Source organism: Mastacembelus armatus, chromosome 14 (assembly GCF_900324485.2).
Source record: "Mastacembelus armatus chromosome 14, fMasArm1.2, whole genome shotgun sequence".
NCBI classification, from domain to species: Eukaryota; Metazoa; Chordata; class Actinopteri; order Synbranchiformes; family Mastacembelidae; genus Mastacembelus; species Mastacembelus armatus.
In genome coordinates this window covers 18,986,356-19,008,536 of record NC_046646.1, presented here as the reverse complement: position 1 = coordinate 19,008,536, position 22,181 = coordinate 18,986,356, and the positions used below count along the sequence as shown (strand labels likewise).

At 39.4% G+C, this 22,181-nt stretch overlaps 3 protein-coding genes across 3 annotated transcripts; 1 reads left to right on the top strand and 2 right to left on the bottom strand.

Moving 5' to 3' along the window:
- Nucleotides 1–64: 64 nt before the first annotated feature.
- Nucleotides 65–5,741, top strand: bicdl2l (bicaudal-D-related protein 2-like). The gene is made up of 6 exons (XM_026327835.1): nucleotides 65–2,645; nucleotides 3,096–3,215; nucleotides 3,308–3,466; nucleotides 3,863–3,948; nucleotides 4,082–4,202; nucleotides 4,881–5,741. Exons 1-6 carry the CDS (start codon nucleotides 2,085–2,087, stop codon nucleotides 5,226–5,228), a joined length of 1,395 nt encoding a protein of 464 aa, XP_026183620.1. The 5' UTR covers nucleotides 65–2,084; the 3' UTR covers nucleotides 5,229–5,741.
- Nucleotides 5,738–12,146, bottom strand: abhd11 (abhydrolase domain containing 11). The gene is made up of 6 exons (XM_026327836.1): nucleotides 11,907–12,146; nucleotides 9,924–10,059; nucleotides 9,394–9,567; nucleotides 9,003–9,173; nucleotides 8,255–8,436; nucleotides 5,738–7,769 (listed from the first exon to the last, which is right to left on the bottom strand). The coding sequence occupies exons 1-6, from the start codon at nucleotides 12,026–12,028 to the stop codon at nucleotides 7,634–7,636; spliced, it is 921 nt and encodes a 306-aa protein (XP_026183621.1). The 5' UTR covers nucleotides 12,029–12,146; the 3' UTR covers nucleotides 5,738–7,633.
- A 6,564-nt stretch (nucleotides 12,147–18,710) lies between these two features.
- On the bottom strand, nucleotides 18,711–20,576 carry LOC113142698 (claudin-3-like). The gene has a single exon (XM_026327840.1). It carries the CDS (start codon nucleotides 20,487–20,489, stop codon nucleotides 19,839–19,841), a length of 651 nt encoding a protein of 216 aa, XP_026183625.1. The 5' UTR covers nucleotides 20,490–20,576; the 3' UTR covers nucleotides 18,711–19,838.
- Nucleotides 20,577–22,181: the final 1,605 nt, after the last annotated feature.

Genomic DNA, 22,181 nt, shown 5'->3' with positions numbered 1-22,181 from the left:
ACTCTTTGGCGTCAGCTTTGGTTTTCACATGCTGGGATCTGTCTTTTGTAAAGTGGTTCTATGTGACTGGGCAGTAAATTGCTCCACTGGTTTTGTTGCATCCTCCTCTAATCCTCTCTTTGTGTTTTTGTTTACTTTCTCATCACGAACGAGCTGAGTGGTTGTTGGGACTGATACTGAACACAGCACATATTGTTTTATCTGATGTTTAATTCTCCAGTAGCTGTTTAAAGCCAGGGCTTCTTCCTGCACTGAAGAAATAATTAAGTCCTTTTTATTTGCCCACACAAGCACATCCAGAGATATTGTAGAAATAATGTATGATGTCTTTTTAGTGACACTGAATTTACACACGGAAACGTCAGAAAAGGAAGCCATGTTCAGGACAGCAGAACATTATGTGGACTGTAGTTACAGATGCATTGAAAATTTACCAGAACAGTTTTAATGCAGATTATTGAAAACTACTTTACATCACTAACCATATACAGTATCTCTGCTTTTTGTCCACAGTTTATGACTGAAGAATATAATATAAGAAGAAGAAGTACTTTATTAATCCCCAAGGGGAAATTCAGTTGTTACAGCAGTTATTAAAAGATAATTGAAGCAAATTTGGTCACTAAAATGCAATTTTCAAAAGTGAAGACAAGACAGCTTTATTTTTATAGCACCTTTCACTAACAAGGCAAATGAAAATGCTTTACCTAAGACATATATAATACATATCATGACAAAATGGAAGACAGTGTAAAATTACAGATAGATAATACGATTTAAAGTAAAGAATATTATAAAATTAGAATAAAATGAAACAGGAGAATTAATTTTGTGAAATTAGTTTTGTCTTTTTAGTGACTATATTCATAAAGTATTGCTGAAATAGTAAATACAGGCTGAATGTGTACTGAATACTTTGTACTATGGCTGAGAACATAGTAAGTGCTCACACAGATGAGCTGCTTTCCTACAGACTGTAACAAGGTTTGGCCTAGTTAGAGTAAGGAGTTCATTTGTGGAGAAGAGGGTAACAGTGAACAGTTTGAAGACGGGGTCCACCTGTTGAATGGAGTTTAAGCGCTGACCTACTTTATGAAACAGGGAGTATGCAAATTGTTTAGCACAACAAAAGCTTTAATGGCTTTTGATGAGAAACATTTTCAACCACTTAGCCACACAACATGAACAATAACCACTTCCACATGCCGCAAGACAATAACTAGGTCTGTAATTACAGTACATGCACATGTGAGCAGCCATGTGAAAAACGTGACTTAACTATTTAAAACTGGAAAAACGTGACTTTGTAAAAAAAAAAAAGGAATGCAAACACATTGTTCAGTTCAATTTAGTAACTGTGGTGTTTTCACTTCGCACCTGTCTGCAGATAATTTAAACCTCTTCCCTGCAACATAAAGACATGAGCAAGGATTCAGTTTAAAATATGTGTTGATATGTCACTGACTCATCATTGCTCATGTATGTGGGAGGTTTGTCATCAAAAATCACCACCTTAAATTAGCTGCTAGGAATGACTAGAACTGGTATTTCCCCCCTGAGAATTTTCCAGCCCCCAAAATAGATCTATGACTGGTTTGAGTTTTGTGTTGTTACTTAATATAAGGCTTTTTGTATAACTGCATTTTACTGTGACTACAAAGAGTCTTGTTGGTTTTCTGTAATCTCTCTCTCCAGCCCTCTGCTCTGCATGTTTGAGTTAAATCAGGTGTCCTGCGTCAAAAGCCTGATAATCTATTTGTGTCAAAGGATCAAAGCCATTCTTCCTTTTTAACGTGCTGCTGTTTGCACGTCATTTGTTTGTGTAGCAACCGAAAGGAAGGAACTAAAAACTAGACAGGGTACATGAAGCCACCACCTCTAGTGACATCACATCATGTCATGTCATGCCCCAGTGAAGACACGCACAGTTCAGGAAAATCAAGTTTGGAGACATTCTGCTTTCTTTATCCTCCTCCTTTTTATTCTGTCTCACTCTTGCTGTTCCTTCTTTATACACAGGCTGACAGTATCTGTTGATGGTTTGATTTATTCTGCCTCTGCTTGTGACTTCGATCCAGCTGATCATGGACTACTCGCAGCCTTTCTCAGTCCTCAATGAGAGTCTGAGACCTAGAATCACCAGCAGTGAACATCTCTACTCCTCTCTGAGCAGACTTGAGGACAGACAGCTGGGCTCACTCAGGGGCAAATCTCCATCTCACCAACCAACATGTCTGCTAGTAGAACCAGAACCAGAAGACTCTGTGGCCTCAGCAAAGCAGGAAGGTCCAGAGCAGCCTGAAGATGATACACAACAGGAGGATTTGGTCTCTGATGACCTGGATGAATTCAGTGATGATCTTCTGCCCGTTACCACAACGTGCCTCCTCACTGAGTTGAATTTAAAATGTGTGCCTGAAGAGGAGCTGGTTGACGAGGACAGAAGTTCTTCACAGTCTGGGGAGAAGGACAGTCTAGGTGAACTGGCCACAGAGAGGACAGGGGACTCATCAGAGTCAGGGTCCTCAGCTGGTGAAGGTGGGAGCTCCTTACAGAGGAACTACATTGATGGGACCTTACCAGACCTGATCAAGAGTGGTAGGCCGCTCAGCAGACGCAGGACACTGGGACACGTCTCAGCCACCGTAAGATAACAGTCTTAGTTTCTGTGGAATTACTAATTACTTGTTGGTGTCTGGGACATTATGTTTTAAAATGAGTTTGCTGCTCTGATTATAAATGAGACACTCACAGGGCTTGAGTTCTGGATATGAGTGTAAAGAGATGGACATGGAAAAGGTTTTCTGTCATATTTTCTGCTGATAGTTTTCATTATTCAGGTATCTTGGTGTGTCTGTGAGTGTATTCCTGTGAATGCGCTCTTTTGTTTGTACACACTGTATTTGCAGTGCTAGTAAAAGCGTCTCAACTGGTACAACTGGATTTCTTGTCTATAGTTTCAATCAAGATTAGCAGTTTCTATTTACACTATGTAAGAGCTCATGATGCAGTGTTTTCTACATGTGGCCCTGCACAGGAGAAAACAGAAGGCACGACTTGTTAAAATTTACTGATGTGGTGGTTTTTGTGTGCAGCTTAATGAGGTGCGCAGAGAAGTGGAGCTGTCTCGCAGACGAAGTATCAGGCTTAAGGCCCAGGTGGACAAACTACAGGAGGGCAGAGATGGACCAGGCTGGAGCCAGCACAGAGAGAGGGTAAAGCTTACACACAGCATCGGGACAGAGTTTACAGGTCGGCACAAGTCTACAGGATCATCATCATTTCTTTGTCGTCATTTCTGTGTCAGGTCACAGAGGAGGTCCTGTCCATCCTGGGGCTGCTGCACCCACTCACAGAGCTCGAGTCCAACCCAACTGAACCGTCTCGTGGCGACAACTGCCTGGACGCTGCCTTGGCCCAGTTGAAGAATGTGGCACGTAAACTGGCGATCAGCCATACCAAGCAGGTAAAGGCAACACCCACAGGCAGTCAAACAACCCTCCTCACTACTTCCCTGCAATCTCTGTCTGATGGCATGTTGGGAATGTTTGCTTTTTAACTTGCGTGTGAAACTAAAGAGGAACAGGTGACAATAGTGCGTTATGTCTTATTTCAAGATGCTTTTACCAGGCGTTAAAGCTAAGATATGTGGACTTACAGGTTTCCAAGTGACAACATAAGTGACCTGATGGGTTTGGTATTTTCTGTGTGTTTAGAGAAAGTCACGAGGTGTGTCAGCTGTGGGATTAGATTTTCATCCTGGTGAAACGCAGATAAGAGAGAGTGATGTCAGTGATGCTAAAGGCAGAAAATAAGTTGTGACAATACATAACTTGCTTTCACTGCTTGCTTATCCATCCAGGTGTGCAAATTAGAAGAAGGAAAAGGCGAAGAGGAAAGTGCTATTCTGCAGCAGGCGCTGCGGGACAGAGATGAGGCCATAGAGAAGTGAGCAGCCTCTTACATGATGAACACATCCTGACTCATGTCCTCTAAATAGCAGAAGAATCAAGATTTAAGGGGAAAAAAGCTGAAAGCTCTATTTTGAGTAATGTGTCATTGTTTCTGTTCCACTGTGCAGGAAGAAGGCGATGGAGGCCGAGCTGCTGCGAAGTAAGACGGAACTTATGTTGCTGAACAATCAATTACTGGAGGCCGTACAGAAGCGTCTGGAGCTGTCGCTGGAGCTTGAGGCCTGGAGGGTAAACCTGACATTATATGGGAAATTTTGAACATATGGGATTCAGCCAGACAAGTCTAGAAAAGGAGGACATCCACACACAACACACGCTACAATTAGAATTCACACATTACATTAAGCACATGCAGTCCATGCCAGCTGGTGTCCTACCACAGTGTTTTGGTCTCAGGCCCATGTGTTCATCTGCTGAGCGCTTGGTTCCCTGCAGGGTTAAACCAAAGCTACGCTGCACCTTGCGTTTTACTGGGGAGAGCAGCAGAATCTGCTTCACTTGTACACATGAAATCCAAACTGATTTTACTTACAGTTGTGCTCCTATAGTTACATATATCACATATATTTTGTAATTAACATTTTCGTAGCTGTATACTGGAGTAGGTCTGACCTACAAATGTATCTTCTCCTAACAACCCACCAACTTGTTTTGTCATTACTAACTCACAGTAGTTACCAAAACACACACTAGAAATGGAATTTCCCAGTTTATGAAAATGTTTATTTCAGCTAGCCTTTAATTATAAGAGGCCAAAGTTTTAAAAACTGTGTAAGTCTATTTCCATATTGAAGTTATGACCACTAAGTATCATTATTCACATTTCTAGGTTTGAAGTTAAATAGTTTTTAAAGTCCATGTTTCTCATGCACTGACATCCTGTTCGTTTTTCCAAACTTGCCTCAGGAGGACTTTCAGGTGATCATTCGACAGCAGATACAGAGTCAGCAGCAGGCAGAGCAGGCCCAGAAGAAGTCCCGCCTGGGCATCCTGAGGAGAAACAACAAACCACTCATCCAACGGCCGTCCAGCTTCCCCCTGTCTGTAACTAACCCTCCCACAGTGAACTCAAACCAAATCTTTGTCCCCAGAGCTGCAGCTTCTGCTGTTCTTCCTCCCAGCTTGTCTCCTTCCAGCAGCTCCCAACGCAACTTGAGGGACAGGCTGAGGAGGGGCAAGAGCAGCCGTCAGGAGAACCATGATGCAGAGTGGGTCAGGGACGATGACGGCTTCCAGGCTGTACCGCTTGAGTAAAACACTTTTGACTGGCACTAAGTACACACCTCCCATGTCTTCCAGTTTAAACTTCCCCTACAGTCAAAAATTAAGGAAGCTGCTCAACTTTAAGATAGGCAGGATTTGTGACACCAGTCTGGAGGTGATTTAGTAACTTGAAAGCTCCAGCACACACAAAAGTAAATGTGATTTTTAAAAATTTTTATGAAGGTAATCAAACATTTTGTGGTGAAAAACAGAGAAAAACTGGTTACAACATGTTTGGAGGCGATCTCTAATGCATTCTTTGGATCTCTGACTAGTGTAATGTATGTGTAAAATATAACTATGATTGAGCCATGTATTGTTTAATACTGTCACAACTGAAGGCCTTAACACTTAACCTTATTGTCATATTGTAAGATAACTAAAATTCTTATGTGACTGCGGCGGGTTCTGTCACACTGTCACTTCACTTTTGATCTTTCACCGTTCACGTTCACTTGTTGCATTTCCAGTACAGTAAAAAAAAAGAATACTCTTTGATGCAGATTTGTGCCATTTTATTGTAGAATATCGGTTTGTACATTTTTAATATATAATATATAATCCACTCCTATATGCATCTTTCAAACACTTGAAATGTATGTATGCCATTATCTAGAAGAGATGCCACCACTGTGGCAACATATTCAACGAATGGAGACATGTAACACATTAAAGTCACACCTGATGACAAGAGAAAGGCATGCTCATATAGAAACCATATACAATCCTGAACTAGGGATCAGTTTTCAAACAGCTTTTCAGTGAGATTGAATAATTTACACTGTTGATTCCCCTTTGAGATTCTCTGTGCCACTGCAACACCACAGAAGCCAAAGCAGGACCTGCATTCAAATGTCAGCAGCAACCCACGCCCCAACAATCTATTCATATTGTACAACAGGACACATCTGTCCTGTGGGAGATTTAAAGGGTGCCCCTCCACTAACTGGAGTGTCATAAATAGAATAAAATAAGGAGACTTAATTCAACTTAATTAAAATCATTTAAATCCTTTTACACTTCTGTATTCACAACAAACATTAAACATCAAGCCTCGTCTTTAAATGTTAGGCTTCCTTAGCTCTTACCTGGCAACCCAGCTGCCACTCTAAAGTCTGGTAATAATTTTACAATAAAAGTTTGTTTTTTTTTTAAATCAAGTTTTAGAGAAATGGAAAAGGACTGGAAGAGGCACATACAAATTTACAACACCCTGCTTATTCACACAGATGGCAGTTTCACTAATGGACTGTACTGTTCAAACCCACAGGAACAGAAATGACAATAACACGAGTACGATTAATAACAACGTACATTGTTGCAGCATATATTTGTGAGATACCCATATAACTTTGTGCCTTAGTTGTATAGATAAGTGAGATACAGATAATAAATCGGTAAAATATGTTTCATCAAAACACTGATTAGACTTAACAAAGACAACAACATTACCACGGCTTGGTGCCAGACAGACAGAGGAATAATATGAGTATAATAATGTGCATATCCAGTTGTAACCTGAGATATTCAGGAAACTGTGACAATGCATTTGAGGATTTCAGCTTGACTCCAATTGCTAATTATGTTGGCATAAATATATCAACAAGACGTTGTGATGAAGCAACTGACCTGTAAACTCTCATTTCTGACATATGGCAGATAAACAGAAGAGAAGATGTTAAAATTGAACTCCCATAACAAAATGTATCACTATTATTACGTTTCCACAACAACCCATCTGTATACACGAACTACTACAGCTTCACTGCAGAGCTGGAACCTCCTGACACACAAGACCAAACCTCCTCATGCAAAGAAACTGTTTTTGCTTTGCACATTCTTCATTTCTCTGTAAGAAGAATTTCTTAGATTTACAATATGTGTTTCATTCCAGTGCTGTCAAAACTATATTGCTGCTGGTCCAGTTTGGTAGTCCCAGATTGTACTTGGCAAAAAGCCATTTTTCTACTATACTGGCATGAATATATCAACATAAAGAAAGCTCTGTGCAAATGAGAGTTTCTTTGGATTAGTGTATCACCTCCAAAACAGCCCTGTTATGTTAAACTGGAGACATTTTCATTGCTCTTGTCTATCTACTAATCTAAAAACCAAAACACATCTAGTAACCACTCGGCCTACTACTACCGGAGGACAGACAAAATAAAAGACAATTCACCTACAATACACTACACTACAATAAGTTTGACACTGTTAAAAGGTTAGGAAATGACTGCTGGAGAAGGGTGAGTTTGGTCCAGTGTTGGCAAGTGTTAGCATCATTTATGACTCCAGTCGTTCTTGCTGAAGCTGCTGAGTTCTCACCTGTATTATCGGTGAGTGGATGCTGAGAGGATTTGAACATAAAAACGTTCTGAAGTGTAGACAGGGGGCAGCTAGGACTGTAGGAAGGAGATGATGGAGCTGATAAAATCTAAGGGTTTATCTGCATGGATCCAGTGGCTCGCGTCTGGGATGTACTGGATGTCAGCATGAGGGAACAGCCTCTGGATTTCTGGGTAATCCTCGGAGCTGGATCAGGAGTGAGGACGGAAAGTGACGAAAGGAAGATGAACAGTAAATATAACAATTTTGATTACATCTGAAACACAGCTAGTTTACCATTGTATAAATGTACACAAGTGACCAAATGTGATCAGCATGGGCCAGATTGTCTTCATTTTGACAGCTAAGGAAACTGGGTGACATTTTAGGTTGAAATAATGTTACACTTAAAAAACCTATGAGTGAGTTTGTTTTCTTAGCTGCATATCTTTCTTTTGCATTACAATTTGCATCACTTAACAGACTGATGATTTTCCTCCTTAATGTATAATATTTTCCCAGACCATCTTGAGAAAACTGTGGAAAAATGAAAAGGCTAAAGATTGAGTTTTTTGTGGGGTTTTTTTCTAAAAAGCCAAGTTAGGAAAAAGTACTGAGAATAAATTTAGGCTTTTAATGTTGAATTGTTAAAATATTGTCTGCATTAAATCTGTGTCTGTGAGATTTCATACCTGATATAAGCAGAACTGGCTCCACCCAAAAACAGTGTAGGGCCCTCATAGACAGTGTCAAAGCTGGGGAAACTCATGAGGTTATCAAGATGCGCTGAGATGGCCTCCAAATTGACTCTCCAGGCATAGTGTCCATTCTGCTCCACCAGGTTAGTTAGCAGGAACTGGCGAACCGAGTGCTCCTGATAGAGGGAAGGACACTTCAGGTTGAGTTTCATATATTATTAAAATTCATCACATGGCTACTTGTGTGTGATGGGGTTGGCTGTAGTGAGAATTATCATTTGACTGCAGGGTTTCTCAACTTATTGTTTTGGTTGACTCTCAGCCTTCGTAGTGTTATTTCTATACCAGCAGGCAGTGATTTGGTTCAGTATCAATACAGCATCTAACATCAGACAGACTCAGAGATTGGCTGATGAACAAAATCCAGCATTTCACATCTAGAGACTCAAACATTTCTTTCGGGATTTGTTATAGACAAAAAACAGAGCTAAAAGAAGGGGAATATTAGTTACATTCATCAGGTGACCAGAAACAGAACTCATATCATTATGACATTTTGTATGTTCAGGATTTGTAATTTTTTAAGTCATAACATGTTCACAACTTGTTTTTTCTGCCACCTAATGGCCCAACATCCTCTATTACTGGATTAAATATCAGATGCAGGAAACTACTTGACAAACTAACATGGATTTTGTTAAAAAAAAAAAAAAAAAAAACGAAATGTAAAAACAGTCCTCACCTTGACCAAACTGCGAAGCTGATCCTCAGCCATGCGCCTGGCAGTGGAGCGAGGGATGTCACTGGAAATTTTCACCTCCTGCATGGCCCGGATATAACAGTGGAAGTTGGTCCGTGTTGTGGTCTGGGCTGGACTGATGTCGACTACTACCAGCCTCTCCACTAAACTAGGCTACAGACAGATGGACAGATTGGGGAACAGGTAGAGAGACAGAAACAAAAAGATGTCAGTGGGAGAAACCAATGACAAAATGGAAACAGGATGACGTGCAGCATGAAGACCAATGGAGGAAATTCAGAGTACACTGTACAATTATTATGGTCAGGTGACACCAAAGGAGGGGAGTAATAGCATCATGATATATTCATGGTGACATTTCCCGCCTGCTAACCTGTGTCAGAGCGGTCGCCATGGCCGTTTTCCCCCCCATGCTGTGGCCAATGAGGATGCACTTTTCAATGTGTAGCTGAGCGAGGAGGTGTTTCAAATCACCGGTCATTGCTTCATAGGTCAGCAACGAGCTGTGAGGACTGTTTCCATGGTTACGGGCATCTACAGTCAGCACCTAACTGGACAAAGGACGGTTAGGACACTTGGAATCGAAAGGAAGAGGACAGAGAACAGTGAAAAAAAAAACTTTATTCAGCTGTGTCCTTATTTTTGGCCCAACTCAGAAGAGTCACAGCACAAACAAAGGCTGTATTGTGCAAATAAGGCATTGGGTTTCATCAAGTAAGCCAAAGAACAGACTGCTGAGGAGATGTATCAAGTGACTGACAACATGCTGGTTGATTGAAAGTTCCCATGCCTGCTCTTGTAAGGCGGCTCATTTCAGGCGGCTGAGAACCAATTCAAACACATAAAGATGAATTGTTTTTGAAGTAATAACAGAAAGGTGTAATGTCTTCATCGCTGCATTACCTTTCGGCCTGTGCGTTGCACCAGGGACTTCGCTATTGAGTGGAAGTTAGATTTGCTGCCAAAAAGGCCATGGAGAAACACCAGGGGAGTGCTCTCTCCCTTCCCATCAAAGACATCATAGGTCAGGTTGACTGGGCTGCAGGAAAAAAATCCATGCTGATTAGTTAGAATCTCCCTAGTTATGTCTAAAGTAAGAGTTATATCTCTCCTTACACAGGAACAGTAATAAATCTAAGTAATAACACTCTGCACACTGATGAATCTTTCAGGGAGCGGACATTATGTTAGACTGGCTTCAGCTCTTGAAAAAGCATCTTTCTTTTCTAATTTAACTTGTGTCCCACATGAAAAGGATAACAAGGGAAATTATTAACAGAAAAAGGCAGTGTCATTGTTCTAAAATCTGTGACTTATGTGGTGGGAAGTGTTCTGCTTTTAGCTGCTGGCACAACATTCGGTAACCATTTAACTCCCAACATTAAACATCACCATTTTGCTTTTAAATCTTTGAGCTCTTGGCCACAAATACCCGACCATCTATGCAATTAATACATGTAATACAGCAGTCGTGATAAAAACCAGATTTGTGAAGCTTTAATATTGATGTTTTACTAAACCAGTGTCCTAAGCTGTTCTCACAAGTCCCATTACCTGTTAATTATTTCTACACCACCACTCAAAAGTTTTAAAACACCTCCAATTTTCCGTTTTATTGAAATTTAAGCAGCTTAGGTCCAATGAATAACCTGAAATGGTACAAAGGTAAGCAGTAAAATTTCAGAGGTGGAAAAACAAGTGTAGGTTTCCAAAAACCTGAAAACTATAATCTACTTTTCAGAGTCATATAAAAATGTATTTTTCATGGAAGAAGAAATTGGTTAACAATTTACAGTTTTTCTGCAGCAAAGGCAGTAAATTAAACCTTGAAAGGCGATGCTAACAATTCCTACAGGTATCCCAACTTTTATTAAATACCCTCCTTCTGTATTCATTTTCAATAAAACCTGGAAAAATGAGGGGATTTATTCAGTAAGGATGAAACAGTAAACGATTAAAAATAAACATTCAGCATCCTCAGTGAAATCTTTATATTTTATCTTTTGTATAACCAGGAATTAAAAACACAAGTTTAATAATTACATAAACCAGGCAAAATGATTAAATCTTCAAATTTCAGAAGCTGAAAACCTGCAAGTATTTGATATATTTTGCTTAATAATGACCTAAAAGATTAATCTACTGAAATATTTATTAATTACTCAATAGTATACTAATATTAATAGTATAAACATTTTTATTATGAAGTAATATGCTAATCAGTCCCTTGATTTACTGATTGTTCATTTATAAAATGTTGCATTCACAGTGATGTCTTGAATTATCAAACTTTGTCTGCCCAAGGCCCAACTATCTTCAATCACCTGAAATATGGGAGTACAAAACCAGAAAAGCCACTACATGATGTGAGGAGCTGTAACCACAGAACATTTGGCATCTTTTCTTGAAAACAATGAAATCATTATCAGGGTGGATGTTGATTCATTTTGTGTTGATTCACTAATCACACCAGTGAAATGAATGATGGGGATCATCGGGGGGGACCAGTAGTACATTTTTGCCCGGGGACAGGAGGCTAATCCGGCCATGGCTTACCTAATAAGATGCACTGCACAGCATTTACCCATGACAGCTATGGTCGCATAATGTAGTGGTTAAGCTAAACGCAGCCATAAGGTTATCTAAAATCCTCTGTAATGTCTCATCTGCAGGTGAAAGCTGCTAACCAGACATCTGAATGTCATTTATGTGAACTATACGAAGTTAACGCGTAATAAATATGTAAATACGCGGCACAGCGATGCATTTCCAAAAGGTAAGAGAGTGGCAGCATTAACAGAGCAACACTGAGCTGTTTGTTTCCACCCAGCACCACCCTCAGGCACACAGAGGACACCAGCTAGCCGGCGAGCTAGCAGGGGATACCTGGAGGAGCTGGCGGTCCGAACATTAGGAGCTAGCCCGCACACATCCTGTCCGGGGTATAAACGGAACGACGTCCGGCCCGTCAGCAGTCCTCTCCGGATGAGGCGAAATAAAACACTCATGGCAGCATATGCTCCGTTACCGGGCGGGCGGCAAACAGCATGTGCGTTTGAAAACGTCCACAGTGACGGCAGAGACTCAGCTCAGAACCCCAGAGGTCGAGATTGAAGGAAGCTTCAGGGTGTCAACAGCTGAGGTGCGTCATGACGCAGCACGCACTGTCGTGATCGCCGTAAAATCCCTGAGTTCGGTCTGTCAGGTTCCATAAACATGGCCTTCTAAGGAGCAGCACTGTCTGTAAGTAAATATCACGGTTATAACCTAATTATAATTATTTACGCTCTGAAAGAAGTACTGAGAACCTTAGCGTAAGTACTGGTAACAATACTGTTAAGTAGAAATACTGTTACAGGTAAAGGCCCTACCTTAAAATGGTTTAGTATTTTTTAAAGTAAAAGTACAGATCAGCATCAAAATATTCCTAGGCAAGGCAAGTTAATTTATATAACACAATTCATACACAGAGTAATTCAAAGTGCCTTACAGAAATAAAAGACAAAAGTACCAAAAGAAAAACATGCTATACATTAGGTATGCACAATGGCTAAAGTACGTTATGTGTCTGAACTGTAGGTAAAAGTATAAATTGCACAAAATTGAAAAATCCACTTAAAAATTAACAGGAAGAACAAAAAGTTTAACTTTCAAGTGAAACTCTTTAAATATTAAAGTTAAAAGACCACAATGTTCTTGTGTTTGCTTGACCTCACATGACCTGGTGAAATATATCCTTTTTGTATAGTCACTGTACTCACTTACTGTTCTTACTTAATGTACTCTTGTCTTTCGGCCTTAACAGCATGCACTTCTCATTTGGAAAATTAAGGATGAGGAGAAAGCAACCGAGCAGCAACCAGTAAAAATATCCAAATTGTATTGTCACTAGGTGGCGCCACTTTGTCACAATATGAGTTACACCTGTTCACAAAAAAAAAGCTTACAGTAAAAGATCAGGACATTAACTGTCATTTGTTGACGACACAAGGATCAAACCTGTGACAGTCTCACCAATCAGCAACATCATCCACCATTTCATTCTGCGACATGAAAGCCAAACATACAAGAAGAACAGGGATCCCTGTGAAAAACCCTTGATCTCAACATTAGAGAGGGACCTGGCTGCAGACAAGATGATGGTTTGTGACCAAGATATGGGCTCAGCTGTGAGTGGAAGTTGTCAACTTTGTCCAAAAGTAGGGTGACGGTAGGGTAAATGTTAACCCTAGACCCCCAACCATAAACCATAACAAAAACCTTCCAACAACATAACAACTTCCGGTTAATATCACTGACTTTCTGCTGAGGTCAACAGTCTGCCATTTGTCTGTAACTAGATACTCTTGCAGTGTTATGGAATCATTTTGTTATTTTCTCAATGAGACTGAAAACACAGAGTCAGCCTAGACCCACTAAAAACTATGGCAGGATGCTTTAAATTACTGACCTGTCAGATTACTTGAGAACAGGTGCTGTTCTAAAGGCAGCGGCTGGTCACACCAAACACTGACCTATTTTAAGGTTTTTCTGTTTACTCTGTGGTGCATAAAGATTGTTCTAAAAACTAACCTATGGCATTATTTTTGAATCTATCTTAAATCTGTACCTATAGAGCTTTTCCACAGTATAATGTAACTCAGAATTTAGAACATCTTAATGAATTTGAGGCATTCTTGAGTTTTATGGCCATAACACCCTGAAACTACCTCAGCAAGGTGTTAGGTTACAGGAAAACCTGTTATGTTTCTTTCCTCTCACTCACTTGTCCTGCTTTTTGGTTTGGTTTGTGATCAGTGCAGTGTCATATACTAGAAAATAAAAACAAGCCATCAGTCTATGGCCTTGGACAACCTGGTCTCGCTTGCTTGCGTCGGCAAACATTCATTGCTATGGGAGACAAACCTGCTGGGACAAAGCACGCTGTCAAATGTTTCCATAGTGATGGCATGAGACCCAGGGGAGCTCAGACCCAACGCTAAGAAGAAAAGGGTACTGACAAATGCATTTGCATTTTTTTTAATACTACTAAGCAGTGTTTCCAGTTTCCTGAAACCCATAATTACACACAAAAATAATGATGTCAAACATTGTTCCACTGACAGTTTAATAGTTGCAGTTACACAAATCTGCTGATTTACAGTACAAGGCACTGTAACTTCTGCTACACTGATAGACTTCTGCTTCCCCTGGTTCACTGACATCTTTATAAAATGCATATAATTTTGTTTAGAGGCATTTGGGACGCAGGTTTTGTCTTTTTATTCCATTTAGTTATTTACATTGTTTCTTGTGTGAAGCACTTTGTATGCAACTTGCACGCAGTTAACTTTGATTTGGTTTGAACTGGGGTGGGAGGAGAAGGGTAATGATAACTAGAAATAAATGTTTTGATGTATAATGAGAGACAGACTCCACTGTAGCAGAATATTAATATCCTGCTCCTTTTCTCAGATTGGTTTTGTTATCAATATCCCAAGATTAAAGCACAGTAAGACTGTATTTATCATTTATCTAATTATGAAATACCATATATACCAAATATACTTCCATCCAATAAGCCACTGTTTTAATCTGTTAAAAATGCACACATGTATCTGTATTTAAAATTTTAAATAGTTTGACCACACATTAAGCTATAAAACCTCCCTGACTTGACCCGCAGAACCATCTGGATATTGTTATAGAGGAAATTAAGTGACTGTTTTCCTCACACTGTTTTCCTCATGGAAAACAGTGTCACAGGTCAAAAAACTTTAAACTGTAGACATACTATAGTCTCGGCTGTCAACATTTCAAATCACAGTGCTAAAGCTTCATTTATCCATACTGTAAACAAAACACTGCTGCTGTTATCTGTGTTAGACTGGGTCCTGTTTATAAGTTTGGCTCTGTTTCTGGGACAAATCCGGGAATTCTAATTTAGCAACATTTCATGGAATTTCTGGGGGTTTCCTTCTGATAAAGACAGGATGTGCTACCACGCTCCTTCCAAATTATTAGGGTGAGTATACAAATCCATACACTAAATAAATTTGGAGATGTACAAAGTATTTCCTACTCCAAGCATATATCCATATCGTGGCTGCTGGACTGAATGAGCTATGCTCCAGTAGCCAGTCGTTGAGACTTGTTGATTTGACATCAAATCCCTGCATAATATTTACACATACCTTCACAAAAATAGCATATAAAATAATCTGAACACTACTCAGAACATATTCAGGTCTTGATCTCCTGAGTAATAAAAAAATCTTCCAAAAACAAAATTTTGTTTTTATTTAATTACTCATCTTATTCATCATCTTATTCATTCCTCTCATATCTCACACTTTGTGTGGTAGTCCTGCCACCTTTTGTCTCTCCTGAGTTCCTTAATAGTTACAGTAAAAATGGTTTTATCTAAAGCATATTTATTGACTCACAAGTATGTGCAACAACTGTTTTATCCAGCTTTACAGCCCAACAATCAGTAAGGTTAAAAAAGTCAGTGATAACTGGGATCATAGTTTTTAGTTTCTCTATCAAGAACCTGTTTCACTTTGCTGTTTGGTCGTCATCTTGATTATGTGAAATCTACCTGTCAGCGTCATGTGTTCCGGCTGGAAAGAGAAGCTGGCATTCAAATGTAACATCTGTGACATTTGTGATCTCTGAACAATGGCCTTTATTCTCTCTACTGCCTTGAGCTAAACATCTGATAGCACTATTTCTCTAATATAAAAGATAACACCAAAAGATATAGAATTAGCCTATAAAAGATGTTGAAAATATCTTACAGAGGCACACACTTAAATTGATTTGACACATTATTTGTCTTTTTTGGTTTTTAATAGGGATTTTGACTGTAGGTGTGTCCAGTAGGCCTTAGACATAAAAACTAAAAGGAGTCATATCCATAAAGGTGGACAAATCCTGTTCTATATTTAGGTGAAAATTAAATAAAACTGAGCATTTCTATCTATGGTTGTGTCCAGGCGACACCATTAGCCATTTGGAGACTTAAAAATGACACTTAAACAAATTATATTACAGGTCTTTAAAACAGAACACCATAATAAATAAAACATAAATACCATATATTTTCAACACAACTAGATACACTACTAAAAAATAATGTTTATTTAGTCATCAGAAGTTAGCTGGTCTGGACAAAACGGACGTAAATCCCCTCAACTAATCCTGGTATGCCGTAGTTCGTTGTAATGTTACTGGCTAAAACATCTGTCAGTCATCGTGACTGACAGATGTGACAGATGCATGTGATTAGCTGGTACATGAAAACATTGGTCTGTCGACGATGTGATTGGTTCTCTCACTCACACACTCTGTGATTGGCTCTGTCGCTCACACAAACACTCTGTGATTGGCTGTCTCTCTGCCAAATACGCAGAGGTTCAACCGCGGCTTTTTTGTTTTCAGAAAGAAAACAAACAAATCGGAGAAACACGCAACATGAACTACGGTATTTCATGGATTATTCTCAAGGATAACACGTGTTAGGACAAAATACTTGAAAGCATATTGTTCATTGCAGTACAGCTCTTAGAACAGGGTATAGCTGATGGCTGTACAATAAAAATAAACATCGATGTACGAGAGGAAAGGTAAGGAATTAATTTCCCTCTGTATGTAACTTTATTTAAAATGATTTTTCTATCTTAAAATTGTTGACACCTTTAAAATCTCATGACTTTGTGACTTCAAATGATGTGTACTTTACTAACACCACTGGACAAACATTCACTTGGCCCAAACACAGGTCAGGGAATGAACAAAAAGAATAAGTGAAAATGTGATGGAAATATTATATTAATGTTTGTTTTAAATTATTTATCTCTTCCCGGAGCAGAAGCTTCAGTGGATATTTAAGTAATTTTTATGTGCATCAAGATTTTTTCTGGGCTTGTTGTGGTTTTTTTTTTATGCTTCTAGTTATATTTTGGATGGAAAAGTGTGTCATAATCTCTGCAATTCAGTTCAGCATGAAACTATTTGTGATTCTCAGAAACTGACATCAAAACCTGATATATTCAGTAAATAAGGGGTAATTACAAATCATTACTGAATATAGCAAAGTATGAAGGCAGGTGCTGTTTCATTTAAATGTGTTAAAGTTAACTCTTGAACCGAAGTAGTAGTTTTCACAGTTAGTGTATTTCATTATTAAAAATACATTTATAGCACATTAGCAGATTTGTTATGGAGATATTTCTGTTAAATTTATCAACATTAACCCACTTTGAGCATGATCCCCTCAGATTAAAGAGATATGACAAGGTGTGTGTGTGTGTGTGTGTGTGTGTGTGTGTGTGTGTGTGTGTGTGCGTGTGTGTGTGTGTGAATGTGTGAGTGTGAGTGAGAGTGTGAGTGTGTGTGAGAGAGAGAGAGAGAGAGAAAACCTGAGTGGTAAAACAGTATTTCAAGACAGATAAAGTACCTTTGGTTCTAATTTCTACAGATAAGGCTGTAGTGGTTCAGAACCCTTATGTGAAATTTCCTGACGCTGCATTGACAAGAATAATGTTGATTAGTCAGCTCAACATCATGTGGTTTCTTAGTACATGTTGTACCTAACCTTCGATCCTTTCATTTTCAATATCGATAATTTGCAGTAAGCATTATCCTTTCCATTTAGAACTAACTTACAGAACAGTTATATTTACATTACTTTGGTACATTAGTTGTTCGGTGTTCTCTCTTGCTTCTTCTTGCAGTTCTAGTCACCAGGATCTGCCCATCACACCCTATTCAGTTCCATCAGCTGTTCAGCAGACATACAAAGAGATGAATACTAGTCAGCTTGTCAAATATTCTGTATGAAGCTTTTTGTCCAAACTGATTATTTGAAAATGTCACAGTCCTGCCTCCAGTCTTGACTGGAGATTGAATGCTTAATGTGGCTGCCATTGTACTAGTTTAGATATATAGAGATATGGGTACCATTTGCTCTGAGCTAATTATTACAGGAAAAGGTGAAACCTTTCAAGTTAAACAAGTTGCTTCAAAGCGCTTTGTAAATACACGGTAAGTCTCTCTTAACTCACTGAGTGTCAGTAAATCTCTAACATTTAAATCTATTATAATTTTCAGGAGATACTGTGTGATGTAAAGCATTTAGAGACTGAAGAGATGGTGGGGAATGTAATTAAATAATATTGCCATAAGTAAGCTGGACTTATTCTTGCCATGCTGGATGAGAGAAATTGCTTTTGTGACTAGACTGACTTTAGTTTAACATGTTTTGTAAGTATGACTGGAGGTTGGTGCTGACACATGACCGAGAGCACTATGTTTAAACATTAAACATGTACTTTTAAACTTCCTTATGTCATTGGAGCTGCAGATCAGTTTTGGGTGTACCTGTTTTCCTTTCCTTTCCTTTCCTTTCCTTTTATCACAATATAGCCAAGAGGCAAACATTTTTCATCTTCCACAGATATATGGCAGTCTAAACAAAGTCTGTGGCATCTGTCACATCTAAGCATTACCTAAACATATCGATGACTTAATGCTGCTGTGCTGGTGGATGAAACAAAGAAAACTAATTCCAAAAGCCCAACCCAGCTTTCAGGTTTTTAAACGGTTTGTTTCAGAGTGATCCTTGTTGGTTTTGATAGCTTTGTAATGTGATGTGCCTCTTGTGATATTTAGCACTCTAAAAACATTCAAAAACAATTAAACCCCATGTTATTTTCTGTATTTTTATTGAAATTCTTAGCATTTAGATTTTAGTCAAGTATAAAACATTTCATAAAGCATTACATATTATGGTTCAGAGCCTGGAAGAGTGTTTGATTAACACTAAAATAAAAAGAGTAACACATTGTTTTGAAAAGAGATGAATTAGTGAAATATTCCTTTATGTGCACAAATGTTCTGCGGATCTAGAAACAAGCATCATGAAATAGCTGTGTTCCCTCAGGGTGACTAACACCTACACACACACACACACACACACACATATAAAATAAACAGGTCTTTTGGTCCTTTGTTTGACAGCAGAGGCTGTTAAATTAATGTGAATAATAGAAAAACATATAAAAATCAAACTAAGGCACAATACATATCTATTTCAAATATAGTGAAATATGTAGTTGAAATGCATTTAATTACAGAAATGGAAACCACAAAAATAGGTCAGCCCCTGTGTGCCATCTAAAAGTCTCTTCTGCATCCTCAAACTGTGAATCTACATGGAAGAATATACAGTTGTTAATTGGGGCCATATCATGGATCCATCTTTAGTTTCAGTCTCAGCAGAAACTCCACTAAGCAAATATTACATGCAAAACACACAGAGTCGTGCACGCCCACATTAACGCACTGAACAATCACACAACCAAATCCTTGTGAAATAAGAGCTGGTGCCTCCTTGTCATTGAAATGACACACAATGTTTTAACTGAAGTTTCAGTGAAACAGGATACACCAGTCCACCAACAGCCAATAAGAACCACAGACACACAAATAACAGGTGTCTTCAAATTCACCTAATGTTACAGAAGGTTTACTACGAACACAATATGTACTCAGATGGAACCAAGATTAAAGGTATGTTTAACAGGATCTCATGTCCATATATTGAAAAGTTGAGCCTGAGGGATTATGTAGTGCAGAGGCATAAAATTATGTAAAAGACAATCAACAGCAAAGCAGAAAGTTCAATATTTGTACATACATCTTCATATCGGAGTCTCTTAGTGGTCTGTCACCCTGTGGTTTTGAAAGCCAACAAACAACACACACTCATATACAGCAAAGATTTTCATTTTATCGTACGTTCAAAGATCAATCGATCAGATACTTCAGGGATGGTTAAACGTAGTCCTTCCTGTCGTACCCTCCACCTGCACTGGCGCTGCGTGGGGTGGAGTAGATCATCCGCGGTGGCTTGTACTTCTTCTCTTTTGGAGGGCAGCTGGTGCACAGCAGTGCCCCACCAATCAGGAGGAGGGTGGCCGCTCCCCAGCCTATGTAGAGAGATGCCCCGATTTCTCTCTTCTGTGCATCGGTCAGGATGGGGTTGTAGAAATCCCGGATGATGACGCTGGCGGCCCACGAGACAGGGATGAGCACCAAAAGGCCGGCGAGGATGAAGAAGATTCCAGAGATGATCATCACTTTGGCCTTGGACGACTCGTCTTCAATGCAGTTGGTGCACTTGGCGCCAACGATGGAGATCAAGACCCCCAACAGTGCAACTATGATGGCAACGACCATCATCGCTCTAGAGGCCTGTAGGTCTGGAGACAAGGCCAGCATTGAGTCATAGATCTTACACTGCATCTGACCTGTGCTCTGCATCACACAGTTCATCCACAAACCCTCCCAGATGATCTGAGCAGTGACAATGTTGGCTCCAATGAAGGCTGTCACCCTCCACATTGGCAGGGCACATGACACTATTGTAATTATAAATCCAATAACTCCAAGGGCAATGCCCACAATCTCCATGCCCATCGACATACTGGCTCTTTGTCTGCTGACAAAACAAAACTTAAACAGAGAGTCCACAGAGTCCGTCGTGAAGAGTGCGAGCACCTGTAAATGGTTGGGATGTGGCTATGAGATGCTGCCACGGAAACAGGAGCTCCTTTATACCTCCAGGGAGCGAGGAGGAGTCCCATGGTGATGATGTCAACAGGAAAAAAAAACAGCACCTGTGCACAAACAGCAGGGGAGGAGAAGAGCTGGAGGCAGGTCAATGAGGAGGGATGTGATGGAGGGAGGGTGTGTCTGTGTGTGTGTGTGTGTGGTTGTTGGGGGTTGGCACTGGAAAGATGGCTGCCTCTTGACCTCTAAAAAAATTGGAGTTCACCTGTTTTCCCACAGGAATTGTGTTCTATCTGTTGCAGATAATTCAAGTGAGAGCTGAATAAAATACTGATCATCTTAGTGGAGAGGAAAAGAGAAGTTCTGTTTTACAAAAAATCTTCCTTTAAGTGCCGACTCGTAGTAGTAAACAATGGTGGAAAACAGATAAGTATCCTCAGTTTCTGCCTGCTTAGGAACCTTTGTTGTGAGTAACACACACACACACACACACACACACACATGCTAGTACAAACACACTCAGGCCCCATGGTACTATTGATCTTTCATTTCTTTCTGGTTCCAGTTGTGTGGGTTTCTTCGGATGCATGTTCAGCTAGGAAAACAAACCCAAGCTCTGCTGGAAACCGGCTTAACTGCACCCAGAGTAAATATGAGCATAGAGAAAACATAATAGACTGGGTCTCAGACACCTTTAGCATACACACAGTATGATCTTCCTGTATCGCTTAAAATCATGACCGTGATCAAACAGTTTCTGGTCCAGTATACCATATAAAAGTAGGGGCAGTAGACTTTCAGAGAATATACAGGAACCATTCTTTCAGTTTTAGTTAATAAACGTTTATGAGAAATGCATTTACAAGACAGGTGCATAGTTTTCTAATAATTAGCAACAGCATTTGCCGTTTCTTCTACAACCTGTTTCAGTGCTCATCACTGAAACAGGTTTTGCTTGTAATCATTCATCCTCTTTGTTTTTTTAAAAGAATTCTAAGGGGAACTTATAGTACACAAGTTCAAAACAAATCAAATTTCCCTCTAATTATTTTGTGGCTGAACTTCAATAATGACTGATACTGACAACAGAGGGAACTTGGTGCTAAAAAATATCCTCTTCTGTCTAACCTCTATGACCTATTTAGATGAACCTTTGAAAACAGTTTTGCACAGAAGGAGACAGAACCCTGTCCTTTATTACACTGAATGGGAAAGGGTCTTTTAATGATCAATAAGAGCTGGCCAAGAAAACCTGTTTTACAGTTCATATGGGCACCTGTTTGCTATTTTTAGACAGAAAACCTATGTTTTAGCTAACTGAAAGTGTACCAAGTGAACTCTTTTCTATAACAAATTAGTCCTTTCCAGGAAATATTTCTGAATTACTGCTAAGTGTATGATGCACAGTTGCCTCTAATGTGATTTTTGTCATTACCTAGAGAACTACACAACAACACAACTTTTTTTCTTTTAGAAATGTTTTTGGAAGCATCACTAACCTCCAAACCAAAATTTCAGACTTCATATATTTATATATTTCAAGGGGCTGCTCAGGAATTGTGACCAGAGGTTTGAATAACAGACTGATCCAGTGTTTTGGTCAAA

Coding starts and splice junctions, on each gene's coding strand:
- LOC113142698 (XM_026327840.1), bottom strand. CDS start 20,489: ATGTCGATGGGCATGGAGATTGTGGGCATTGCCCTTGGAGTTATTGGA.
- abhd11 (XM_026327836.1), bottom strand. CDS start 12,028: ATGAGTGTTTTATTTCGCCTCATCCGGAGAGGACTGCTGACGGGCCGG. Junction 10,060..11,906: donor CGGACCGCCAGCTCCTCCAG/GTATCCCCTGCT, acceptor TTTTTCCTGCAG/CCCAGTCAACCTGACCTATG. Junction 8,437..9,002: donor AGCTTCGCAGTTTGGTCAAG/GTGAGGACTGTT, acceptor TCCCTCTATCAG/GAGCACTCGGTTCGCCAGTT.
- bicdl2l (XM_026327835.1), top strand. CDS start 2,085: ATGGACTACTCGCAGCCTTTCTCAGTCCTCAATGAGAGTCTGAGACCT. Junction 2,646..3,095: donor TGGGACACGTCTCAGCCACC/GTAAGATAACAG, acceptor TTTTGTGTGCAG/CTTAATGAGGTGCGCAGAGA. Junction 3,467..3,862: donor CGATCAGCCATACCAAGCAG/GTAAAGGCAACA, acceptor TTATCCATCCAG/GTGTGCAAATTAGAAGAAGG.